At 40.1% G+C, this 25,390-nt stretch overlaps 1 protein-coding gene across 3 annotated transcripts in view; it reads left to right on the forward strand.

The window, feature by feature from the left end:
* The window catches only part of MRPL13 (mitochondrial ribosomal protein L13), a 53,394-nt gene that overhangs the window by 14,191 nt on the left and 13,813 nt on the right, over positions 1-25,390 (forward strand). For all 3 annotated transcript variants that reach the window (XM_054018474.1, XM_054018476.1, XM_054018475.1), the window contains exons 5-6: positions 13,767-13,853; positions 17,596-17,717. In XM_054018474.1, the coding sequence (XP_053874449.1) occupies positions 13,767-13,853; positions 17,596-17,717 (209 nt within the window). The remainder of the gene's footprint in view (positions 1-13,766; positions 13,854-17,595; positions 17,718-25,390) is intronic.

Raw genomic sequence — 25,390 nt, forward strand, 5'->3', positions numbered from 1 at the left:
CTATGCTCTCTCTCCTCTTTGGTATGGGTTCAGTTCAGCTCATGCTTAAATGCTCTCCTAAACAGGGATACTTTACTGAATTGGTGGCCTAAATCTGTGTCATCGTGTCTGTTTCTCCTCATGCCTTATCTTTCTACGTTCCTTCTTTCCTCTTTGGTTTTTGTCCTTTTCCTTGATTTTTCTCTCCCTCACTCCTCCTGTTGTGGCCTCCCCAGCCATATGGTATAGGACACTGGTGAGCCACCTGCAGGCCACATGTGGCCCATCAGGGTAATCTGATTGCAGGATGCAAGACATTTTGCTGACGTTGATCGTCCGCAGGCATGGCCCCCAGTGGTCGTGGTTCTCTGTTCCTGGCCAATGGGAGCTGCAGGAAGCGGCAGCCAGCACGTCCCTGCAGCCCACCGCTTCCTGCAGCTCCATTGTCCGGGAACGGCGAACTGGGGCCAATGGGAGCTGTGAGGGGCCGTGCCTGCGGACAGTCAACGTCAGCAAAACGTCTCGCGATCCACAATCAGATTACCCTGGTGGGCCGCAGGTTGCACACAACTGGTATTGGAACACTGTTTATTCTTTTCAAATGCAGCCATGTTTACTGGTTAAAGTGAATTAGAATTCTGCTCTTCTTGAGGTGGGTGTATCAGACCGAGTGGGGAGTACTCTGCTTCTTGCTCTTACATGCACTTTAGACAGCATGAGAAATGGAGTGCAGACCAGAGATCCTTCACCAGAAGAACTCCCTGCTGTGGGAATAATGCTCCTACACTGTGGATTACCATTTCCAACCTACTATACAAAACTAGAATAACATAGGGGGAACTAGTCAAGAGGGTAAAACAGGTTAATTTAATCAAAAATCAGTGAGATGGTAACTACTGTGAAACTAATGTGTTTTGTATTAACCTTTAGTATGGAGCTAAAGTGTGACAATTTTAAGGACAATTATTTCAACAGAATATTTATAATGCTGTGCTTTGTAGCTAAAACTCTGGTTCACGTTATGCTATTCAAATGGGCAAATCAAGGTTTTTAACTTGGTTCATTTTTGACTGACTTCAGTTTTAAAGATTTGACCCGTTTCATAAATCACCCACCTCAAGCCAGTCTTAGCAAAGTTGTACATTGCTTAATAATCCTAGTCCTTTCTTAGCAGCCAGAAGGAATAGTGCTGATTTTAAAAAGAGAGTGCAAGACAGTACACCTGCAGCTCTCTTGCAGTGAAATTCAACAGTGGATTCTACTGATTGATTTTTAGCTGTTTTCCAATGGTGTATCCTGAACATATGATGTATCCAAGAACTGGAAAATGTTGATCATGTTGAACTTGGGCCCCTGGGTAAAATCTGGGTTCAGTGTGTAATGCATAAACAGGATACTACTACTTCTGCTGAGGGAGAAGGTTATTAGGTATTAATTGATAGCTTAGTATTATTGATTGCCAAGATTTAAAAAAAATGGAACCCTAACTGTGGATTTAGGCATTTAACTTCTGGTTCCTATTTTTGAAAATCTTGCCTGCTCTGGATATATAAATATGAGCTTTATGACACTAACTTGGGAAAAACATATTGGAATCTATTCCCTTGTTTTTACTGATTGTTGTGGACATGCAGTGCCTCTGAGGATTAGACCCTGAGGGTATATCTACACTGCAGTTAAAAATGCACGGCTGGCTCATGTTGGCTGACTTGGGCTCATGGGGCCCCGTTTAATTGCGGTGTAGACGTTTGGGCTCGGAGTAGAGCCTGGGCTCTGGGACCCTGTGAGGTGGGAGAGCCCAAGCCTGGGTGTCTGCACTGTAATTGAACAGCCCCTTAGTCCGAGGCCTGTGAGCCAAAGTCAGCTGGCACGGACCAGCTACAGGTATCTAACTTCTATATAGACATACAGTAAGACACAAATCCATTAGGGCCTGATTAAAAGCCCAGTGAAGCCAATATAAAATTCCCATTGACTTCGAAAGGATTTGGCTCCAGGACATTTATATAACTAATTTAAAAACACTTGATCTAATCACACCAGATTATGTCTCTGTTGAAATATTATTGTTTGTATTGCAGTACCATCTAGGGGCTTGTCTATACTTACGCGCTGGTTTGGCGGCTGGCAATCGAACTTCTGGGTTCGATTTATCACGTCTTGTCTTGACGCAATAAATCGAACCCAGAAGTGCTCCCCGTCGACTCCGGTAATCCTGCTCGGTGCGAGGAGTACGCGGAGTCGACAGGGGAGCCTGCCTGCCGCGTCTGGACCACGGTAAGTTCGAACTAAGGTACGTCGCCTTCAGCTATGTTATTCAAGTAGCTGAAGTTGCGTATCTTAGTTCGAATTGGGGGGTTAGTGTAGACCAGGCCTCAGAGATACAGTTATGCACCAGGATCTTGTTGTGTTTGGCACTATACATATACAGACCAAAAAGACAGTCACTGCCCCCAAAGAGCTTTGCTGCTTGTAGTCAGTTGTCTAATTGTACTCAATTAAAGCAAAACAAAAAAGCACTTAAAGAGGAGGCTCTAATATATCTGTACTGACTACCTAAACTATTATTAATTCCATGTCTAAAATGTCTCTACTTTACAATTTTTGTTTGAACTTCAAATATTAGTAGCTGAACACTGGGAGGCACTATAGCCTAATTTATTTGCAAGGGCCTGAGAACTGAATCCCTTCTGGCATTCACTCTGAGTTTTGCTTTTCTTGCCAAACTCCCATTGTTCCCAGAGAAATTCATCTAAGACAAATTCAAAGCATTACCAATATTTAAAACGTGTTTGACAAAGACTCAGCAAATGGTGATCGAATTCAGAACTTCATCTTATTTAGCGAGAAAGGTGTTCTTGTGTAACAACCCTCTAAAGAACTCTGGGGGATTAACTCATTCTGTGTTCAAAGCAAAAAATCTAATTTGATGGTTAGAGAAATCAGGAAGAGATCTGATTTCCGTTTTTGTCACGTTAATAATTTAGAATAGTAGATGGTAGTTTAGTATGTCAAATATTCTGTCTGTGTAGCTATTCTTGTAGATCATTCTGATCTTGATAAGTTTACTGTACCATGATGACGTAACAAGTAGTGTATCTGCAACCTGTACAAACAGTGACATGACAAAAAATAATACAGTTAGCTGAATGTGCATGAAACTGTTTCTGTGAATAACTTGGATGCGTATTCTAAATTTTTTACCTGCATTTCACAGACAATATTTTGTAACTACGTGAAATGGCAAGGATGAAAGGTAGAATGGTCTAGTGGCCCAAGGACAGGACCGGAATTATAAGAAAAATCTATAAATACTACAAGGTTATACTCCATATTGAGTTGGTTCGGTGATATTCATTTATAGTTAAGAATCTATCCAGATTAGCTTCTGGTAAATTTAATTTGAACAATATTTTTGGAAGTGGAAATATATGCTAATTCACCCTTTATTTTGCTATAGACTCTAGATATTTAAGAGGAAATTTCATACTCTAAATGTAATAAAGGCACCCAAGAAAGATTTTTTCTCTCAAAGGAGAGTAGAAACTCTTTACCCTCCACATTCCATTAGCCCTCTTTTTTCCGAAAACTGTGTCCCTATTACCCGCTCACTTCTTTCTCTGCCTGCTCCTGCCCGTACTTCTCAGTTCGTCTCCCTCCTCTTTTTCCTAGCTTTGATCTTATTTCTTTCATTCTCTGCCCTTATATTTATCTCTCTGCTCTTCCCATTGTCTCTTTACTTAACCATACTTTTATTATTATTATTATTATTTGGATGGTCCCTCCGCCACCCAAACATTGACATTCTCCATGCTGCTTCAATACAAGGTCTTGTTTAAACAACATATTCTAATCAATGCTCCACTTTGTATTCCTTGCTATGTCTATACAAGTGCAGAACACAAACCTGTTATTACCAAGTAACTAAATTATAGCATGATCTCATCAGAATTAGTATGAAAATGTTTTTTTACTAAACCATCTATCAGTAAGGTGAGCAAGTTCAACAAGAAAAATCCTATTTATATTCTATCCACTTGCACAAATAGTATTAATAAGTATTCTTTAGCTAGCAAATATGTAAATTAATTCAAAGCTTCTAAAACATTTTTAATGCTAAATAGATGTGCTGCCTTTAATTAGCAAACTATTTGCTTTCACTTAACACATGGTAGAAGTTATTTAAATTTAAATGATTAAACAGTATTAAATGTATTAAACAGTGATTTGTCAGTACTTTTGAAATTATTAACTGTCACAGTTGGGGTGTGGGCAGTCAGGACTAGTGGGTGGAGCTGGAGTCAGCTCTCGTGAGCCACAGGTCAGAACTGGAATCAGAAGCCAGGAACCAGGCCAAGGGTCGGAGCCAAAATCAGCAGCCAAGAACCAAATCAAGGCGAAGGAGCAGGATCTGTCATAGCAGCTGGCTGGGGATCCACCTAGTTGTACGAATAACTTCCTGGTATCCCCTCCAGTGTTAACAATTCCCTTGTTACACATGGAGTAAGGGATATTCAAAGAGGCCTGCACATCCCAGAGCCTCACAGTAAGGCACTCAGATAAGATCACAGGAGTTCTAGCTTCTAGTGCTATACTCAATACATATGTTTTTTCAGGGGGCATGCATGGGGGCAGGGAGCAGGGGCACACCCGCTACTCCCCCCCTGCTAATTGGTGAGGGTACAGAATTCCTCCGGCTCTGGAGGCACAGAACATGTCCCTCCAAAGGCAGTTAAATTTAAATGCCTGTGCATGCCTCTGTGTTCTGGTTTTGGTACAGTACAAATAAGCGATGGCCACGTTAACACCACCCTATACCGAAAACCCACCAACCGCTACGCCTACTTTCATGCCTCCAGCTTCCACCCCGGACACACCACACGATCCATCGTCTACAGCCAAGCGCTGAGGTACAACCGCATCTGCTCCAACCCCTCAGACAGAGACCAACACCTACAAGATCTTCACCAAGCATTCTTAAAACTACGATACCCACACAAGGAAATAAAGAAACAAATCAACAGAGCCAGACATGTACCCAGAAGCCTCCTGCTACAAGACAGGCCCAAAAAAGAAACTAACAGAACTCCACTGGCCATCACCTAGAGTCCTCAGGTTAAACCTCTCCAACGCATCATCAGTGATCTACAACCCATCCTGGACAATGATCCCTCACTTTCACAGACCTTGGGAGGCAGCCAGTCCTCGCCCACAGACAACCCGCCAACCTTAAGCATATTCTCACCAGCAACCACGCACCGCACCATAACAACTCTAACTCAGGAACCAACCCATGCAACAAACCTCAATGCCAACTCTGCCCACATATCTACACCAGCAACACCATCACAGGACCTAACCAGATCAGCTACAACATCACCGGCTCATTCACCTGCACGTCCACCAATGTTATATATGCCATCATGTGCCAGCAATGCCCCTCTGCTATGTACATTGGCCAGACTGGACAGTCACTACGCAAGAGGATAAATGGACACAAGTCAGATATCAGGAATGGCAACATACAAAAACCTGTAGGAGAACACTTCAACCTCCCTGGCCATACAATAGCAGATGTAAAGGTAGCCATCTTACAGCAAAAAAACTTCAGGACCAGACTCCAAAGAGAAACTGCTGAGCTCCAGTTCATTTGCAAATTTGACACCATCAGCTCAGGATTAAACAAAGACTTTGAATGGCTATCCAACTACAGAAGCAGTTTCTCCTCCCTTGGTGTTCACACCTCACCTGCTAGCAGAGCACCTCACCCTCCCTGATTGAACTAACCTCGTTATCTCCATACTGATTTATACCTGCCTCTGGAAATTTCCATTACTTGCGTCTGATGAAGTGGGCATTCACCCATGAAAGCTTATGCTCCAATACTTCTGTTAGTCTTAAAGGTGCCACAGGACCCTCTGTTGCTTTTTACAGATTCAGACTAACACGGTTACCGCTCTGATTCTTGGTTTTGGTAGGAGCCACAGAGAAATGGCAAGTTAAAGCAGCAAGTGATCACCCTGCCTTCATTTTACACCATTCTGATGCATGGCAGATCTAATTGGCTCTAGTGGAATTGCAACAGATGGTCAGAGTAAGCAAATAAATTGTTCTCTTAATTCTCTAGATAAGAAGTTTTAATGACTCTTAAATTGGCCCTTCAAGCTTAAGAGAAACAGTGATGGAGTTGGCTTGAGGCAGATCAAATCTTTCACATTTCAGAGGAATTCTACTGGGGAAAGCCAAATGAAGCGAACAAGTTTCTACTCTGTATTCTGAAACAGCCCAAGTGGATCTCAGACATCTTAATCTGTGTCACCCTTTTACCTTCAATCTTAACCTATTTCCAACACTTCAGATCTGTAATCTTCTTGAATTTTTAGATGCCAAACATTTTGTCCCAGTAGATCAGAATCCACCCACCTTAGCACAGAAGGGTTTCCTATGCAGACAGTCAGGCTGAATACCAAAGAAGAAAGATCCTGGGTCTCTCTGGCCACAGAGAAACTTAGGGCTTGTCTTCACTACCATAAGTCAATGGAGGAGTGCTCTCCCGTTGACTTCAGTACTCCACCTCCCCGAGAGGCAGAAGCTATGTCAGCAGGGGAGCATCTCCCACCAACATAACATGGTGTAGACACCATTGTAAGCTGATTTAAAGCTATGTTGACTTAAATTACATAACTTAACTAGCATAACTTAGATCGACTTACCTCCCTAGTGTAGACCAGGCCTTAGGCCATGTCTGCCCTAGCGAGCTTACAGTGGCACAGCTGTACCCATGAAGCTGCGCAGCTGTAAGATCACTCGTGTAGCTGCTCTATGCCTACGGGAGAGAGCTCTCCCATCGACATAATAAAACCACTTCAACGAGCAATGGTAGCTATGTCGGCAGGAGAAGCTCTCCAGCCGACATAGCGCTATGCACAATAGCACTTCTGCCGGCAAAATGTACAGTGCTCGCGGGGTGGTTTTTTTTTTTTTCACACCCCTGAATGACATAAGTTTTGCCGGCATAAGTGGTACTGTAGACATGGCCTTGATCACACTATCCCCAATATGGTAAATTGAGAGATTTATCTTTGGAGCACAGGAAGGGAACTCTTCTGTATTTTCCATCCTTATCTGGAAATGAACTTTATTTTTATATGCTTCCGGGTCCCAGTTAGATTCGAGACAGTTAATTCTCAACAAAGTAGATAGAAACCAAGAAACTCTTAAGTTCCCAAGAAATCTTATTCAGCCTGTAACCTGAGTTACTCTGCAGAAGTCTTTATGTCAAGTCAAGAAAGAAAGTCTTTGGAGGACTTCTATCCTCTTACAAACATGTTCCTTGTCAATGCTGACTTAAATGTTCTGGCTGTCTTTAGGAGTATCTTTCAGGCAAGTGACAGTCTAGGAACTCCTTCCTTTAATTGGAAGCAAGCTTTCAAAAAATGAAAGATGGCAACAAGCCATTTTGATTAGCATGTAGATGTCTGGATAGACATACCCCTTCATCACAATCTTCTTCAGATCTTTGGATGGATGACATATTATTCAACAGAATAGTTTTGATCACAGCATTTTTGCCATACAACTTCTTTCCTGAACTTTCCACTTGCTGGAGCTATGAAGTACCATCATTATAGAGTGAAATTTAAGTATTGCTAATATTTCTGTCTAACAAGTAGAGGAGAGTGGCTATTAACTTGTGAACCTTTGATTTTGACCTTTTTTCCTCAAAGACTGAGCTCTAACCAAAAAAAAAAAAAAAAAAGTCTGAAGGAGTTATCAGAGTCATCAAGCCTGTCTTGGCAAATTTTTGTCTCCAAAACCAGGTGATCAGATCTGTGTTTTAAAGTAACTATTTCTAATTCTAACGTTCTTGGTTGTGTCTTCTACACTGGCAGTTTTAGTGAATCCTTCATATTGGGCTTGCCCATATTGTTCAGGAAGTGTTTAATGAAGAAGAAATTACCCTTTCATTTTTAACCTTTCACTTGACTTCCTTAGATTAAGTGCAGATTGTTGGACAATCCATGGATTTTGTTAATCACACATTTCTTCTCTAGTTTCAGTGGTGATAACCTCCTGTTGCCATAGTTTTAAAATGATTTTCCTCTTCTTCGGTTTTGTGGTGGTGAATCAGGTCATGTGTAGTACCACCACTGACTTCCTTTGGGACCTCTGTTGGGGACAACTTTAATTTATGCCAAGGGAATGCATTGACTTGCACGTCACTGGACCTCCCAAACTATGTCCCTATCTTGCCAATATTGCCCACTATTTCTGCTGACTACCTGGCTGCACACTCCCAACCTTCCCAATGGTGGAGTCTCTGCCTGCCTGGGGTTCTGTGTCAGGAGTTACACAGCTTCTGCTGATTTAACCCTGAGCAGAATCTAGTCCTTCATCTTTTATTAATGAATGAAAACTGAGTTAGACCAGAATCTTTCTTAGTTGAGCCATTTAAACTGTTTCTTTATTTGTGTTTCCAATCTTCTGGGCAACTTGAGCAAAGAAAATTGCTTTAGGATTGTTGGTGGGGTTTTTTTACATTTTTTGAAAGCAAAAAGCAGAGAGGTTATAGTAACTCTTCACTTAAAGTTGTCCCAGTTAACGTTGTTTTGTTATTACGTTGCTAATCAATTAGGGAACATGCTCGTTTAAATTTGTGCAATGCTCCCGTATAACGTTTTTTGGCAGCCGCCTGCTTTGTCCACTGCTTGCAGGAAGAGCAGCCCGCTGCAGCTAGCTGGTGGGGGCTTGGAACCAGGATGGACCAGCAGCCCCCCTATCAGCTCCCCTAAGTTCCCTGTGCAGCAGCTGCCCAGCAGGCTATCAATTGCCCACAGTTTAGCTGTCCCTCCCCCCACTGCCATGTGCTGCTCCTGCCCTCTACCTAGGAGCTGCTCCCGGGAGCCTTCTGCTTGCTGTGGAGTGGGGGGGAAGAGAGAGGGGCTAATGTCAGGGTGTCTCCTTCCCCCCACTTACCCCATCCATAGAGCAGGTGGGAGACACGACCGGGTTCTGCTGTCTCAACTTGCTGATCTACTTAAAAAAGCAATGTACTTAGAGTGGTGTCAGCGTACTTACAGGGGCAATGCGTCGCTCTCTCTCTCTCTCACAGGGTGTGTCTCTGTCTGCCATGCTATTTCCCCTCCCTCCATTCAGGCTGTCTTGTAGTGTGAGGCTACATTAACAACAATGTGTTAACCCTTGAGGGCTCAGCCGAGTGCTAGTTCATCATTTAGCAGTAAGGCATTCCCTGGGAAATATCCCACTGTCTTCCACCCTCTGACTTCACCACTTCAACCCCAAGCTTCACAATCATCATTGCTGTGTACCGTATTAAATTGTTTGTTTAAAACTTATACCACCCACACACACACAGAGTATATGTATATGTATATATATATATATATACACACACACACATATACATATATAATATATGTGTATGTGTGGGTGTATATAGATAAAGTTGCATTTTTCAGGAACATAACTACAGAGCTAAGCAAGGAGTTACTGTATGTACTTTCCATTTGTTTATTTGCAAGAAGCAGATGTTTTGGAACCCAAAGGCAGTTTTTATAACAATAAAATATAGAGACTTTTTAGTTCACTTGCATAATTACTGTAAAGTTTGAGACCAGAACTGTGAAAGTTTTATGCCTAAAGTTTGCACCATACATCTTTTGAGGTGCCTAAAAATGGAAGTGGCTAGACTTTAAAGCAATGAGTGCCTGCAACTCCCATTGACTTCAGTGGGATTTATGGATGCTTTGCACTTTTGCAAATGAAGCTACTTTTGGATAGGTGCCTAGATATGGATTTAGGAGCCTAATTCAGACACCTCAGTTTGAAAGTTTTGGCCTGAAATAAATATTCACTAACAAATTTCACTATATTTTCTAATTGAAAATATAAGCAAAATTTAATTGACACTGCTTATTTAGTTGTTTCAAAAACTTCACATGAAAATTAGTGAGTATAAAACAAGTCTAAAGAAGTGAGAAGTAGTGTATGTGAGTTGGCCACAATTTTTAGAGGCTGTGTTGCCACTGACAAAGAATTAGTGGTTGACAATTACTCAGAGTGCACTTCACCTACTAAGAATAATTATAAAACAGGACAAGATTTAACACTGGCAATATGCTGTGAGGAAGCCTGCCATAGAGTCATTGCCCCAATGTATGCAGCTGCAGGCATTGAAATAAGGGAGCTTAAAACATTCTTACTTTTTGAATGTTATTTAAAAATCACTTACGTGCATAGACTTGTATTGAATCTTCATAATGATTACCTTTTGGAAGAAAAACCTGGAACAGAAATCCTTACAGTTGGTCTTTGAAAGACTATGCAGTTTGGGTCAGGGAAGGCAAGGAGTAATTTTAGGCTAGTAATACACATATCAAAGGCTGTTTGTAAAACATCAAACACAGAGAGTTTTCTTTTAAAACTATGGGGAGGGGGAACAGTTTTTAATAAACCAGAGCAAAACTTTGAAGCCTGGATTAGTAGAGACATAGAACTGAGTATGCTATGGATTAGGGAGAATATTGGAACAGGATCAAGTATCTTAGAAGTTTGAATACTCTCAGCAAGACTTCACAGATGGTTTAATCTCTGGTTTGGTTGTGGATGAAGACAAATTGCTTTTACTATTCTTAATCAGTTCCTCATTCTGAGCCCAATCCTGCAAAGTGTGGAAGGCTCTCAATAACTTTCAGGATTGTGCTCTCTGAAGGATATCAATTTAAAGTACTTCAGTAACACTAGAGTTTTAAATAGTTGTGCAGAGCAGTAGTGGGGAGTGAGATGGGTTGGATTGGGAGTGAAATACAATTAATATAAATAAATAAATAAACACATTCAAATAGCAGGGAAGTGTTAACAGGAATCAAACACTCGAAGCCAGAGTGATGCAGGTTCTCCTGAGTCTTGAAACACTCCCAGTGGAACCTAAATAATTAGAAGAAAAGCATTATGACTAAGCAGGAAAGAGAATCAGGGAGTTGGTATGAAGAGGATTTATGTAAATTTGATGTACGGACAGTAGCTCTGTCTAATCTAGTAAAAAATCCCAGAAAATTCAGAAAAATCCTGAAATTCTTTTAGGTTCAATACCCTTTAGCTGAATCTTTCGTATCCTGCATCCTTTGTGAAGGCTAGTCCATTCAGATAAATGTGGTGTGAAGGTATGCTGCTAGTGTTCTAGGATTCTTCGCTTCTTAGTCACTTCCATGTACTTTCTCCTGGGACCTCAGTCAATTTATTTAGTACTTCCCAGTATAGCAAGTGGTATTGTTCTGTTGATGACCACCTTTATATTTGTTTTACTTATTCAGTGATTCTTTTCCAGGAATCAGCCACTTCTGGGTGTGACAAATGTATATAAGGCAATATTAGGCTACACATAAGAGCCAGGCTCTATCAATCACCACCAATGCAAGTTGAAATCTTTAAGTCCTAATGTATGAATCCTCTCTAGAGTTATTTTAATAAAAAGGTTTTTCATACTAATAAAATGCTAGCATTTGCTTTGCACTAGCATATCTGACAATGTAAGAGTTTACTAGAGCAGGTTTAAATGTAATCCAGTCTGGTGTACATAAATGGTTTGTTTAATCAACAAAAGTCAGATACGTTAGTGTAAATAAGCATTTCTAGGCTATACTACCATATTCATTTCATTGTAGAAGCAAAATTTGAACTTTTGAGACTTGAAGTGAATATCTATCCCAGGTTTGGTTTTGTTAATTTTTTGGAGACCTTTTATTGGACATGTGAGCAATCCATTTAAAATTAATGTTTTTGGCACTTTCATGATTTGCATCTAAGACTTTAGAAATAGTTAAATTAACAGCTCAAAAATGTATTAATTGGCCAACTTAAACAAAAGTGTTTTAAGTCTAGAGGTAATAGGTAAAACTGTATCAATCAAAAGAAATTCCAGATTTGAGAGGGTGTATACCAGTTTAATGCTTTGAACCCAAGAGCTTATGTAAATCTGTAGACTGTTCATCAGCTATAAATCTGAAGGCAGGGCTCAGTACATAAAGTAGAATGAGATAATTGAAAGACAAGATTTTACAGTGTTTTGTAAATCAGCAGGAGTGTTGTTGTTGTTGTTGTTGTTTTAAATAGGATGTGAAATCTTATTTGTTGCTAGGACCATGAGTAAAGAACTGGTGGAGTGCATAAGCAACTGTACAGGATTGGATTTGATGGATGCTGGCTTAACAGTACCCATCATAGGAACTTTGGCCGGAGTCCTGCTGAGAGAACTAGGTAGGCAGGCCCTTTTGCCGAGATGGAGTCCCAGTGAAGTCAATGGGGCTCTGTGCGTTTCTCATTGTAGAATTCGGACTGCTGTTGTTTAAGGTTTTTTTTTTTTTTTAATCTAATCACCATCATCACATAAAACATCATTTTAACTGGAATTCTGTTTAATGGAAATGTATAGCTAAAATATAGGAAAATTCTCTTTTTTACTAATTTTAATGAAATATTGAATCCATATGCACATCTTCTATGAACTAGAGAACAACTTTCTTGGAATTCTATAGTCTAATCAGTTCCTTTGTTGTAAAACTCAATTCTATTTCTTTTGTATTCAGGTAACAATATCAGAGCCCTCTTATAGCTAAAGTTTAACCTTGTAAATGACTCTGGTTGGTGCTGCTTTTTACATTGTTCCTTTTTTATATTACAAAAGTAGCCGGTTCAAATTCTGTTAAGCTTAATTTTTTTATTAAAACTTCTGTGTTTTCTCGTCAGTGCAATTAGAGCTAGGTGGTGGCTTCAGCCAGGGTCCTAAGCAAGGAAAGGATATAAGCTGCACCACTCTAGGAGAAGCTGTTACTCAGAGATAAACCTTCGGGTCTGATGGAGCCATATTGACCTCTTATTAGTCTTCCTATCTTTCCTTCGCATCGGGATAGTTTGCAGTTGTTCCTTTAATATTGTTTCCTTGATAAACTGTAAGCTTTCCTGAATTCCTTTATCCCTTAGAAACTTTCTTCCCATAAGACATTACCTACCAGTTCTTTGAGTTTGTTAAAATGTGCTTTTTTTTAGTCCGTTGTCCTTATTTTGCTGTTCTCACTCTTCCTTTCCTTGGAATCATGAAATCTATCATTGCATGATCACTTTCACTCAAATTCCTTGAACCTTCAGATTCACAATCACTTCCTCCCTATGAACATATCTAGTCCTCAACTGCAAATATAGCTCACTGGGGAAGCTTTCCTACTGGGAAATACGATGTTATTGTCAGAACTCAGTGATCGTCAACAGGATTAATTAATTATCACATCAAATATATCAGTTAGTTTAGAAGAAAAAGTTGTCAGTGCTCTCTAATCGTGAGCAATTAAATTATAATATTTAGAAAGGATTCTGTACAATGAGGTGGCTGTGATAATTAAGGTTGCATAATGGTTTCCCTTCTTCCCCCATCATAGAAGGTGGTGGGAACTTCCACTGTACATGTCTGCCTCTGTACAGGCATTATGCTACTAGGGCTGGTGAGTGAACAGGTACCCAGCCTTGCTCCCTCCAATTTCTGCTGCTCTTTTGACAGTTGCCAGAGCCTCTGGCCTCTTGGAATGGTCAGGCTGCACCTCAAGATGGTGGTGGATCTCTTGCCTGTGGAGGGAGATGTTGAAGCAAAGTCCGGGATCTGGAGGAATGGGCAGGGGGAAGCCCAGCCTACCTGTTTCTCATTGGTTCTGCTCTTTTGGCATGTCTGCTTCATACCCAGATGTATATTTTTTTCATAATATGTATGTCTCTTACAGATTGTTAAACTGGCTATTTATAGAATGCTTCCAAAGAACCTGCACAGAAGAACTATGATGCAGAGGCTGCACCTCTTTCCAGAAGATGTAAGTCAGTAGCTGTACTTGGTTATGTTCTGATTTCTCATGCTTTGAGGAAGTATAGATTTAGTTATAGAAATATCTCCCTTTGTGAGAAAAAGCAGCTTGTTTCTTTTATAGCTAAAAACAGTTTGAATATTAATGTTTTTTCTTTATAACTTCATACAGCTCTGAAGATTGTCATGCATTAGAAGGCTTATTGTTCTGTATTTTGGCTAAAACAAAGGGCCTTTTACTGAACAAGATTATTCCTAACTGGAAATCAAGATAGAGTACAGTATCTGTAAACTTTGGTTCCATGAACTGGTTTTCAAAATTTAAGGCCTGGTCTACATTAGAAAATTAAGTCAGCTTAACTATGTCACTCGGGGTATGAAAAATCCACATCCCTGAGTGGCATAATTAAATCAACCTAGTGTAGACAGCACTAGGTTGACAGAAGAATCCTTCCGTTGATCTAGCTACCAACTCTTGAGGAAGTGGATTACTTTCACCAATGGGAGAACCCCTCTTGTCACTGTAGGTAGTGTCTACATTGAAGCACTACAGTGGAGAAGCTAAGTTGTCAAGCATAAAAATGAGTCTGTGAATTCACAAGCCATGGGAAAAGTCTCCCCAGGTTATTTCCAGAACCCCAATAAAATCTCCATAAGCTACTAAGAATCTTCACTGTTCAAGGTTCATCAAGCTTGCTTCTCAGGGAGGGACAGAACTTGCTAAACTACATCACAAAGCATAATGCATCCATATAGGAGGGAGTTTGAACCCCGTTGCTCCCAAACGAGAAGGTACTCATTCACCAGACTACTCCACTAATCAATATGTATATTAACGTCAGGTTCTGGGGTGCAATCCAGACTAGTGAAGGATTGTGCCACTGTCTGACATGTAACCCCGAGTGCCTCAAAATGCTCTGCTGCTGTAGCTCTCATGGCTGGATGCTTCCTGCCAGTGTTCAAGCATGCCCTGAGTGTCTTTGTGTTAAGCTGCCCTGGTTTAGCGCTCTGATTCCAGCAGCCTACTTGCAACATCACCGCCACACTTTGGTCTCCCCCAGCTTTGGTTACACCTGGCAAGATGATCCCAACATCCCCCAGTCCTGAATTTTCCCAAAACTGTGTGCTCTGCAATGTTCGTCCCTCTCTTCGACCGTTCAGAGAGAGAGTCAAGTTCATTTGTTCCTTTAAAGAAACAGTTCCCAGCAGCTTGCCACATTAACTGGCGTTAACATTCACTTCAAATCAAGCACAACACTAGGATGGTTTAGATTAAAAGAAAAACAAGTAAAATAAAAGGAGATGGGATTTTAAGTGGGTCACGTATAAAGGATAGAGTTAGGAATGGTTACAAGCAAATAAAAGTGAAAAATGCTTTCTAGAGATTAAATCTTAACAAAGGAAACCACAGCCTTTGATCAAGGTAGTTTCCTTACCAATCTACCTACCAGTGACATGGCTGACCAGCCAGTCAGGATCTCCCATAGAGTCCAAAGTGCTTGGTTCCTTTGTCGTCTAAGGTGAAAGATAGCTTTGGGTTCTTCACCCATTTCTTTTATACTCCAGTGAAGCTTTGAAATGGATCCTTTTGAAGGGTAGCCCCAAAAGTAAAGTGCATTCAAACTGGGGGGAAGATGACATGGAGTCTGGTCATGAAGGAAATTCCAAGCTGGTTTCTTTCCGCTCTGGTGTTTGCTAAAATGCATATTGATTTGTTTTTTCAAATCTTCTCCCCTTGCTATGATGCTGAGTGAATGTCTCCTCCCCGGTTGGTTTGATGGTCCTGTTTATCTTTTATGTAAATTGGATTTCCATTGTCTTAATGTACCTTGGAAATACCTTCCAGGTGGCAGAACAACATTCCTTTATCTAGGGTGTGGGTAACTTTAGCCCTGCCTGGCATATACACTTTGATAACCTACTTTTCATTATGTTTGTAATTTGAATTTGCCCTCCATACATACACCACACAATAATGTCAATGATCAGTATGTTGTTAGCTTTTTATTGATATCTTACACGACACCTACTAGATACAGGTAATAACATTAGTGAGTTGACATACATTCAACTGATCAGGCCTGCTGAAACTCGCTACCAAATAGCAATGAGCATCTTGCAGATGCTGTTAGGGTCACAATTAAAAATGTTGTTTCTGTACTAAGAGTAATTGTAATACTATACATTGTGCATGGGAGCCAACGCACAGCAGCGTTACGCTGGAAATTTATAAAAATGACATTCTAACAAATGTAGCCTGTGTACTCAGAGAGAAAATATGAGAGCGGTGATCAGGAAAAAATGCATATGTTTATTCTGTACACCATCTTTTCCTTTCTCTGTCTTAAATGAAGTAAAGATGCATGTTAGCGAAAGAGCTAGAATATTACTTTCCATATGAGGTATTTTAAGTCAAGCAGTGACCCATAAATATATTGTGAACATGACAGCTGTGGTTTCGGGGGAGAACACAGAGCCTGATTTATATTTTCATTTTTGTCAAGGTTATAACCCAATAGTGTATATAGATCTTTCTAGCAACAATATGTGAAGTACGTTTCTGTGCTTTATTAAATAAACGCCAACACCCAGATCTTTAGTGCTTAGCATATGCACTATTGTCTTGGGGTATAATCCATAGAAAGCATGTCAGTAAAAAGAATTTTTTTTATTGGCATTTTGTGTAGCAAAAGTGTGGAAAAGTAAGCTTGACTGTGAGCTGGATTAAGGAGATCAAAATCATATTGTGTATATACCTTTAGTGTCTGATAACATCCTCCCCCCCCCCCAATCAAACTGTTACATAGATTATTGATACCAGTAAAAGTATTAATCTCTTGAGTTTCATTTCTTGGAGCAAGCTTATTATTTCTGAAGGCTTGATGAGTACGATCTAGTACATAATGCTAACTGACTTGGATCTGACTGCCTTTCAGACTACTTCTGTCCTTCGGCCTTTAACCTTTTACTTCATCAAGTCAGTTACTATTGTCTGAAATTACTTTGAGATGCTTTGCCGTTTATTCCCAGGTTTGAACTCCAGTGAATGGGTGGCAGGGCTCTTTTTCTGAGGAACTCAGTCATGCAGTTCGGGGGGTTGGATAGCTCAGTGGTTTGAGCATTGGCCTGCTAAATCCAGAGTTGTGAGTTCAGTCCTTGAGGGGGGCCACTTAGGGATCTGGGGAAAAATCAGTACTTGGTCCTGCTAGTGAAGGCAGGGGGCTGGACTTGATGACCTTGCAAGGTCCCTTCCAGTTCTATGAGATAGATATATCTCCATAAATTATAAATTATGCATCTGGTGGGAATGGAGTTCTGTCTGGTCCTGTCATTGTATTGGGATTTCTTTGCATTATATTGTTTAACTGTTGTCTTTTTAAAAAAAAAAAAGACATGTCAGCAGCTTGGATTGGCGTGTTATCGATGTTGATATGTTTAATTACAGTCAAGACTGTAAACAGCTTTTCTGGATATATGTTGTTAGGTTCTCATGCTCAATGGTCTGTATTATAGTTCTTCAAATTCTAGCTCAGCTAGAGGTACTAACATCATTTTGCAGTAGTCTCCATTATGTTGATTAGATGGGTTGATTTGTTTAGCACTGAATCCACTGAACTGGTGGAACAATGTTCTGAAAAGCGGACACACAAATACAGTATTTAGGATTCCCCTTTGGAATTTCAGTGCTAGCAGGGAAGATTTATTGCTTAAAAACTGGAAAGCTGAGAATCATTTATTATCTTCTACCTCAGGTTATCCCAGAAGACATACGTAATAATCTTGTAGAGGAGCTTTCTCAGCCACGCCGAATCCCCAAGAGGCTAGATGAATACACACAAGAAGAAATAGATGCCTTCCCAATGCTCTGGACTCCGTAAGTATCTTAAAAACCTTTTAAAGGACATTTATGACTGTAGATGTCATGCATCAACCTTTAAAGAAACAGATGAGAAAAAGGTTGATTACCCCTCTGAGGCATGTCAACTTTTCATATTTATAAAATATATAGTTTTGTGTTCAGTTTATACATTCAGTTATGTTTGGCTTTTTTTAGGCATAGATTTTCTGCTTGAGGAGGAAATGTCTGTAGTAGAAATAGAGCTCAGTGGCAACTTTCCCTCTCTTTGTTTTTGATATAAAGAAGAAGTGGGGCTAAAAACTGTATCTGCCCATTCCTGGTATATGACTCATAAATGTAGTGGATTCTCATTCATAGAGAGAACTCCCTTAAACTGCAGATTGCATTGTACACCAGTACCCAGATATAACGTGGTAAAGCAGCGCTCCAGGGGGGCGGGGCTGTGCATTCCGGCGGATCAAAGCAAGTTCAATATAACGTGGTTTCACTTATAACGCGGTAAGATTTTTTGGCTCCCGAGGACAGAGTTATATCAGGATAGAGGTGTATTATACAATCTTTAGACATAGCTGAAAGAAGCCTTAACTCTTTATTCTATAAGGTGAAATAATATATATAAATAAAATATGATTTCTCTCTGGATATTATATGTGGGGAAAATTTAATTTTACTAAACCACAGACCTTCAGACCGAATATTGGCAGAAAGCATGTCATTCATTCACTTTGATGAAAACTTTCTTTTCCATGGAGATGTGTTTTTGTTTCTTCTTTTCCCCACAAAGGTGCAGTAATACGTATATTACATGTCAATGTTAGAGTATGTTTCAGGTACTAGATTAAAATTCTGGTGAGGAAATTCTAGTAATGTTACAGGGAAAATTATCCCTACAACCCCCTATTCTCTCTGTTTCTTTCTTTTTCCTTCATAACACTCTCATATTGCCCTGCTTGTCTCCTCAGGCTTTTTGGTCACAGCACAAAAAAGTGGTATATCAAATTAAACTGTATGACAGCCTCCATTTTCAAATGTTAGTAAATAGTCATTAACATGAAAGGAAAAACAGTATTACCAGGAAACAGTGTGCTGCGGGGAAAAACTACAACTAAATTATGGCCTCCTATCCCTTAGCCTGGTGAGGGAAAGAAGCCCAGGAGGTGGAAAGCATGAGATATAACATTTGCAAAGCTCCCAGCTTCCCAAAAATCTCAAGCGTTTACACTCCCCAGGTCCCCTACCATTGGAGCCTTGTTACAGGGGAGGTGTTCGGCACCTTGCTCCCTGCCCCACCTATGTAACATCTTGCACAGATCTTGATCTGAATATCCTGAAAGGTGCATTTACTTTGCAGCAATAATCTATGCTAATTTTTCCCTAAAAGCAAATAGAGACTGAATTTATACCAGAATTAATCCTTGATGTATCCATGAACACACTAAGACATTTGTGTGGAATATACCAAAACTTAGTGAGACAAAATATACGTAACCTAGGTGTATGTAGTTTAAAAAAAAAAAAAAAAAAAAAGTCATGTCATCCTTTAATTCAGATTTAAAACTGGTGAATTTTAATATTGGCAGTGCACATCGTGCAGTCACTAATTATTTCTTTATTAGCGTGCTTTGTGATTTAGGAAGTGACATGGTCTTGGGGCAAGGAATGAGAACAGATTCTGTGTTTTGAAATGTAACTTCTTGGGAGGATTTAAACTACCAAATGCAATGTAAAGACAACATGGAATTACCAACCAATGTAAATATCACTTTGACCATTTCTACTTATTACTATTCCTAATATTTCACATTTGTGATGCATTACTGACTGAGTCCCCAGTCAGGACTAAAATCCCAGTGTGCTACACACTATATAGATGCATGTGAAGAGACAGTCTCTGCCTCGGAGAGGTTACAATCTAATAAACGAACAATAGAAGAGAATGGGGAAGATCATATTTATATAGCCTAGCCATGCAAATGACATGATGGTTCCAAATCATTTAAAATGGCAAGGGTTTTGTTTGTTTAATATATACATAGGGAATCATTTATATTTATCTCAGCAAGCCCTGCAGGTCCCCTACCTAGCCAGCGTGGAATGCTGGGATAGGGGATTGCTGATGCTTATTTGTATCACCACTACAATTTTTAAAAGGTGATATTGATAGGCAGCAGGCTGCCAGTGCTCTTTAAAAGGGAAGAGCCCAACATTATAAACAGTTACTCCTCTGCATAGTCCCACACTTGGTCTCATTGGTTCCAGTGCGACTACTGGTGAGAATGAGCATTCACATGAGAATAAATAGTTTGCAAGATGACACTCTTAAACAGTAGCAGCTTGTTCTGTGAGAAAGTTTGGACTATGTCCTGCAAAGTGCTGCACACTACTGTCAGGTCACCCTTGAGTCCTATGGAAATCAGTCAGAGTTGAAGGCAAAGGGCAGGCGTGCTCTTTACTTTGTAGGATGAAACCGTTAGTACTTGCGCTTTGACACTAGTATGTAACGGACTTACTTTTAGTTTTAATGTTTGAGTGATTGCTGCAGATTCTTAATACTGTACTGTAAATGTGATTTAGCTTGTACTTCTACTTAGTAATGATAAAGCATCGGGTAATAAGCAAAAAGTCTTCTCAAACAAAGCAATTGACAACAAAGAAAGGAGGAAATACATTTTAAAATAGAGAGTTCAAAAATATGTGGAGGTGCATTACAAAATGTGGGTTATTGAACAGAAGAGAACATTCTACTTCACAAAAATAGTTCCATCAATAGCTCCTCAGTATAAAAAAGGAAAGGCAAACTGTTTAAAAATATTTTATTTTTACAAGTAAGAGAAAATCAGTTTTTAACATTAATTTAAATAAGGAAAAGACACTAGGCTCCTTTTAAAAATCTATTCAAACAGTATTTGCCATCCACAAAAAAAGTGCATATTTTCTATATGATAATGTAAATGGGAATATTCATCTGTCACACTTGACAGTAAATGCAAAACAAAGGATGGAACTTCTCCAAAACATAATTTAATATTTTTTAAAGAATTACATATACCCTTGAAAAATAGGACTGCATAATATAAACTGGACCTGTGAAAAGGATTAATTTGTATACTGGGACAGGCCTGCCCAGTTCCCATTACATACTCATAACGACAGGTTTCAGAGTAGCAGCCGTGTTAGTCTGTATCCGCAAAAAGAACAGGAGTACTTGTGGCACCTTAGAGACTAACAAATTTATTAGAGCATAAGCTTTCGTGGACTACAGCCCCCTTCTTCGGATGCACCCGAAGAAGGGGGCTGTAGTCCACGAAAGCTTATGCTCTAATAAATTTGTTAGTCTCTAAGGTGCCACAAGTACTCCTGTTCTTTATACTCAGAACAACGACTTAGCCATGTACAATTAAGAAATCACTTTAATAAGTAGTAAAGATTTCTATTTTTTGTTTTACGTCGATATGTAGGATTTGTATACAAGTGGGGCAAATAATCTAGTAACATTCCAATAATAATCCTGTATGGGGAGATGTTTTCAACTAAAGCAGTATGAAACTGCCAATAAAAGTAATCAGTTACCTTTGTAAATTGTATGTACAACAGAAGAATCGATCCCATTATGATAGTATTGAACACAGTGTAGAAGGGAATGAAGCTCTGTGTGTGTGTGTACATGAAACAGACATTTGGAGCTTGTGCACGTAAGTTATAAAGATCAGAATTTGATTCCTCTTTATGGAATGTTTGCATTCCTGTATTTTCAGGGGGTGGGGAATTAGGAATGTGACATTGTGACACTTGTATTTGTCGCATCTTATCCCAGTTTGGTAGTGGACGTATAGCTGCTGTTCAGTGACCTGTGTAAAATTATTTGATGTTCCTAATGAGCGAGCCACATGTTCACTCGGCTTGCAGCTGCCCCTTAACACTGGAACTTAATGTGCTGAATTCCTAGGCACTGGGCTTTTCTTAGGTGTCAGAACCACTCAACTGGGGAGAGAACTGATCTTTGTGGACTTCACACATGAGAGAACTAGTAGTGGAGGAATAGTTTCCCACTACGACTCATTCCCATCACTGCTTCCAACCCAGAAGTTCTCAGACCATTTTAGCATGTATGTTGGACTGCTGCGGCTACTTTAAGGCAAGCCAGCAGTATCTTAGGGTAGACAATATCATATGATACAAAGGGGCCAAGGGGATGAGAATGGATGTCTGCCTTCTGTCACCCATCAGTGCCATTAAGGTGGTTTCGGTTTTCATACCCTGGCCTGAATCTAGATTGTGTCAGGTCTAGGATGTTAGCTTCAATTAAATGAGCTCAAAGTTGGCCTTTGGCTAATTTCTCTGTGAGCTTGCTCAGGAACCGAAGATTTGATACAGTAAAGTTTCCTATCTGTAAGAATGGGAATAATAATAATAATAAAAGTACGTCCCTACTTTGCAGTGGTAGGGTGAGGATGAATACATTAATGAGCTACGGTGCCTAATGATGGGGAGGCTACCAGTAGTTAGAGTAGAAAGAGGCTCAGTGGAGCCCTGAAACTAAAACTTAGCAAACTTGTAAAATAACATCTCTGATTGATTTAAACTACACCTTGCTATAGTGTGACCCGATATAACACGAATTCGGATATAACGCGGTAAAGCAGTGCTCCGGGGGCAGGGCTGCGCACTCCGGTGGATCAAAGCAAGTTCAATATAATGCAGTAAGATTTTTTGGCTCCCGAGGACAGCGTTATATCGAGGTAGAAGTGTACCCTATCTAACTAAGTAAAACGAAACAGAGAAAGACCCCTTAAAAGGACGCTCATGGACTGCAGCAGGCACAGCTCAGTCCTCCTTACTGGCCAAAAGGAATTGTGTGGAAGCTGGGGCTGCTGCCCTTACATACACTTTGGTGGGAGGCCGTGGGCGATAGGCAGGGTGAATATCCAGCTCCAGTAGCCTCTGTTCTTCACAAACATCTGAACTCTTATGCTGAGGCACCTGCGTGAGCCCAAGGGGAGGCAGCATCTGATTTCAGTACTAATTTCAAAGAAAATAAGCATAGAAACTACAAAACTGAAATGATATGTCAGGTGTTCCTTAACAACTGATCAGGTTCTTGAGAGACTTGATGGGCCATTACACAAAGTAAAACTATTTCCCCATGCTTATCTCCTCCCCTCCCCCCCATTCCTAATATCTCCTTGTCAATTGCCGGAAATGGGCAATTTTCATTACCACTACAATCAGTTCTTTTTCTCTCCTGCTGATAAAAGCTCACCTTAACTGATCACTCTCCTTATAGTGTGTATGGTAACACCCATTGTTTCATGTTCTCTCTCTGTGTGTGTGTGTGTGTGTGTGTGTGTGTGTATCTTCCTACTATATTTTCCACTACATGCATCCGATGAAGTGGGTTGTAGCCCACGAAAGCTTATGCTCAAATAAATTTCAGAGTAGCAGCCATGTTAGTCTGTATCCGCAAAAAGAACAGGAGTACTTGTGGCACCTTAGAGACTAACAAATGTATTAGAGCATAAGCTTTCAGTCCACGAAAGCTTATGCTCTAATAAATTTGTTAGTCTCAAATAAATTTGTTAGTCTCTAAGGTGCCACAAGTACTCCTGTTCTTTTTGAGGATGACAGTAACCCCACGTATTAAAAATGGGTCCTGGGACATGACAGACAATTGTGGACTAGTTAGCTCAACATACTGCAGAGGAAATGTTAGAAAGACACTCATGTAAAGCTGAGTTCTATGTATTTTAAAAAAGAATGTTTTCATGAACACTATGATATACAAAGGAAAAAGCAGCCTATTTATTTATTTATTTTATTTTATTTTATTTATTAAATAAGCATTTCCCTACAGTGCTTGCAGTCCAAACATAATAGAATTGTATAGGCACATGAGAACTTGAAAGTGACCGAGACTAGCCAGTTTCAGTTAAGTTTCCACTGTTCTAGCTGAGACTTGTGGAAAAAGTAAACAAAGATCATCCATAGTGGAAAGAAAATTAGATTTTAGATATTCTTTCATTTTTAATCATCCTAAAATGCAAGAACATAGATAAAGACCCTGGGGACTGATTTTAGCCTTTGCCATGGCCGTTGTAGGTCACTCTGTATAGGAGTTGCAAGGGGCAGGGAGAACTCCCTTAGGGCAGGAGCAGCACAGAGCTGACTTGAGTGACCTGATGCTGCCCTCTCCACTCCCTTCACTGTTACAGGCCCAGATGTTAGAGGTGGGAAGGAGCTGTGCCTGTAGCACTGATTGCTGTGTGGATTCTGGGCTGCTAAAGGCCGTAGGCAGCACAAGAACCATAAATTAGAGTGACCTTTTGGCCATCCAGCAGATCAGAATCCAGAAGGCACAGAGATAGGGTAAACCCATGTCAGCGCCTGCTACCCTGGCTTGTACTTTCTGTGCTATAGTTTTTGTACAAACATGATTTTTAACTTGACAAATATCCCGTTAAAAACACTATGGTTTGCTTTAGTACAGGAGCACATCTTAATTAAAGGCAGCCACCTTGGTTAATTGACATATGGAGGGATTTGAAGATACGCTGGTTTAATAAGCAAGGGAAATGCAATTGTGGTTCTGTAATCAGATGTTGATCAGGTTTTACATTAAAAATTGCTGGCTAAGAAAAGAGATCATGGTACAAGAGGGAAGATATTGTAGCTCATTGGACAGAGAACTGTTTGAAAACCAGATAACAGTGAATGACTAATTGGTAAATCCATAGTTGGAAAGAAGTCATTAATGGGGAACATCAAACATTATTTTTTAGATTTCTTGTGTATAGTGATATATAATTTTGATAGTGAAGGTAAAAAGAATGTTAAATGCTGATGGTACACTCACTGGGAATATAACTAATAATGCATCTAGATTTGTAATGGTTTATTGTAGGTCTTTTCCATGATTGCCAATAAATGAAAACTCAGGTAACTGTAAATGGAAAAAACATGTTTGAATAGATCCAGAGGTGCAATATACAAACACCCAAAAAAAGATTTTGCATACCTGAGAGACAACCTTTCTCCCCAGGCTTTATAAGCTGTGTCCTGCTTGATACAAATAGAGGGAAGTGTCATCAGGGCATTCTCTGTGAAGGCAATTTTCCTTGGGAGTGCTTTCCCACTCCCCCAGTTTGAATCTGTAGACCTCCAAGGCACACTTCAGAGCCCATCTATTGAGGACGTGTTGGGGGAGAGGGCTGAGGCAACTAGAATAGGAATTCTGTTTGGGGGATAGGGGTGGAAGTGTGGGTTGGGAGTTTTAATTCATATTGTATCTACTGACTGTTAATTACTATGCAATGTGTTGGGAGGGGCAGGAAGAGAAAGAAGGTTCCTGCTTTGACTGAATTTGATTTGTAGCTTTTTTTAATTGTGTGTTTCGATTTATTTCAAGGGTGCTCAAAGTTCTAGACTGGGTGGATATTAAATAGAAAGAAAACAAAGTACTGATGCCATCCCTTTCTATAAAGTTGCTATGAAAAAGACACAAATAGCTTACTCTTATTACAGCACTTTTTATCAGTAGATCTCAAAGAACTTTACATAGGAGCTGAGTATCATTATTCCCATTTTACAGAGGAGGAAACTGAGCCACAGAGCAGTAAAGTGACCTGCCCAAGATCACCCAGCAGGTCAGTGGCAGCGCCAGGACTAGACCCAGGTCTCCTGAGTCCCAGTCC

Source organism: Malaclemys terrapin, chromosome 2 (genome assembly GCF_027887155.1).
Source record: "Malaclemys terrapin pileata isolate rMalTer1 chromosome 2, rMalTer1.hap1, whole genome shotgun sequence".
Taxonomy (NCBI): domain Eukaryota; kingdom Metazoa; phylum Chordata; order Testudines; family Emydidae; genus Malaclemys; species Malaclemys terrapin.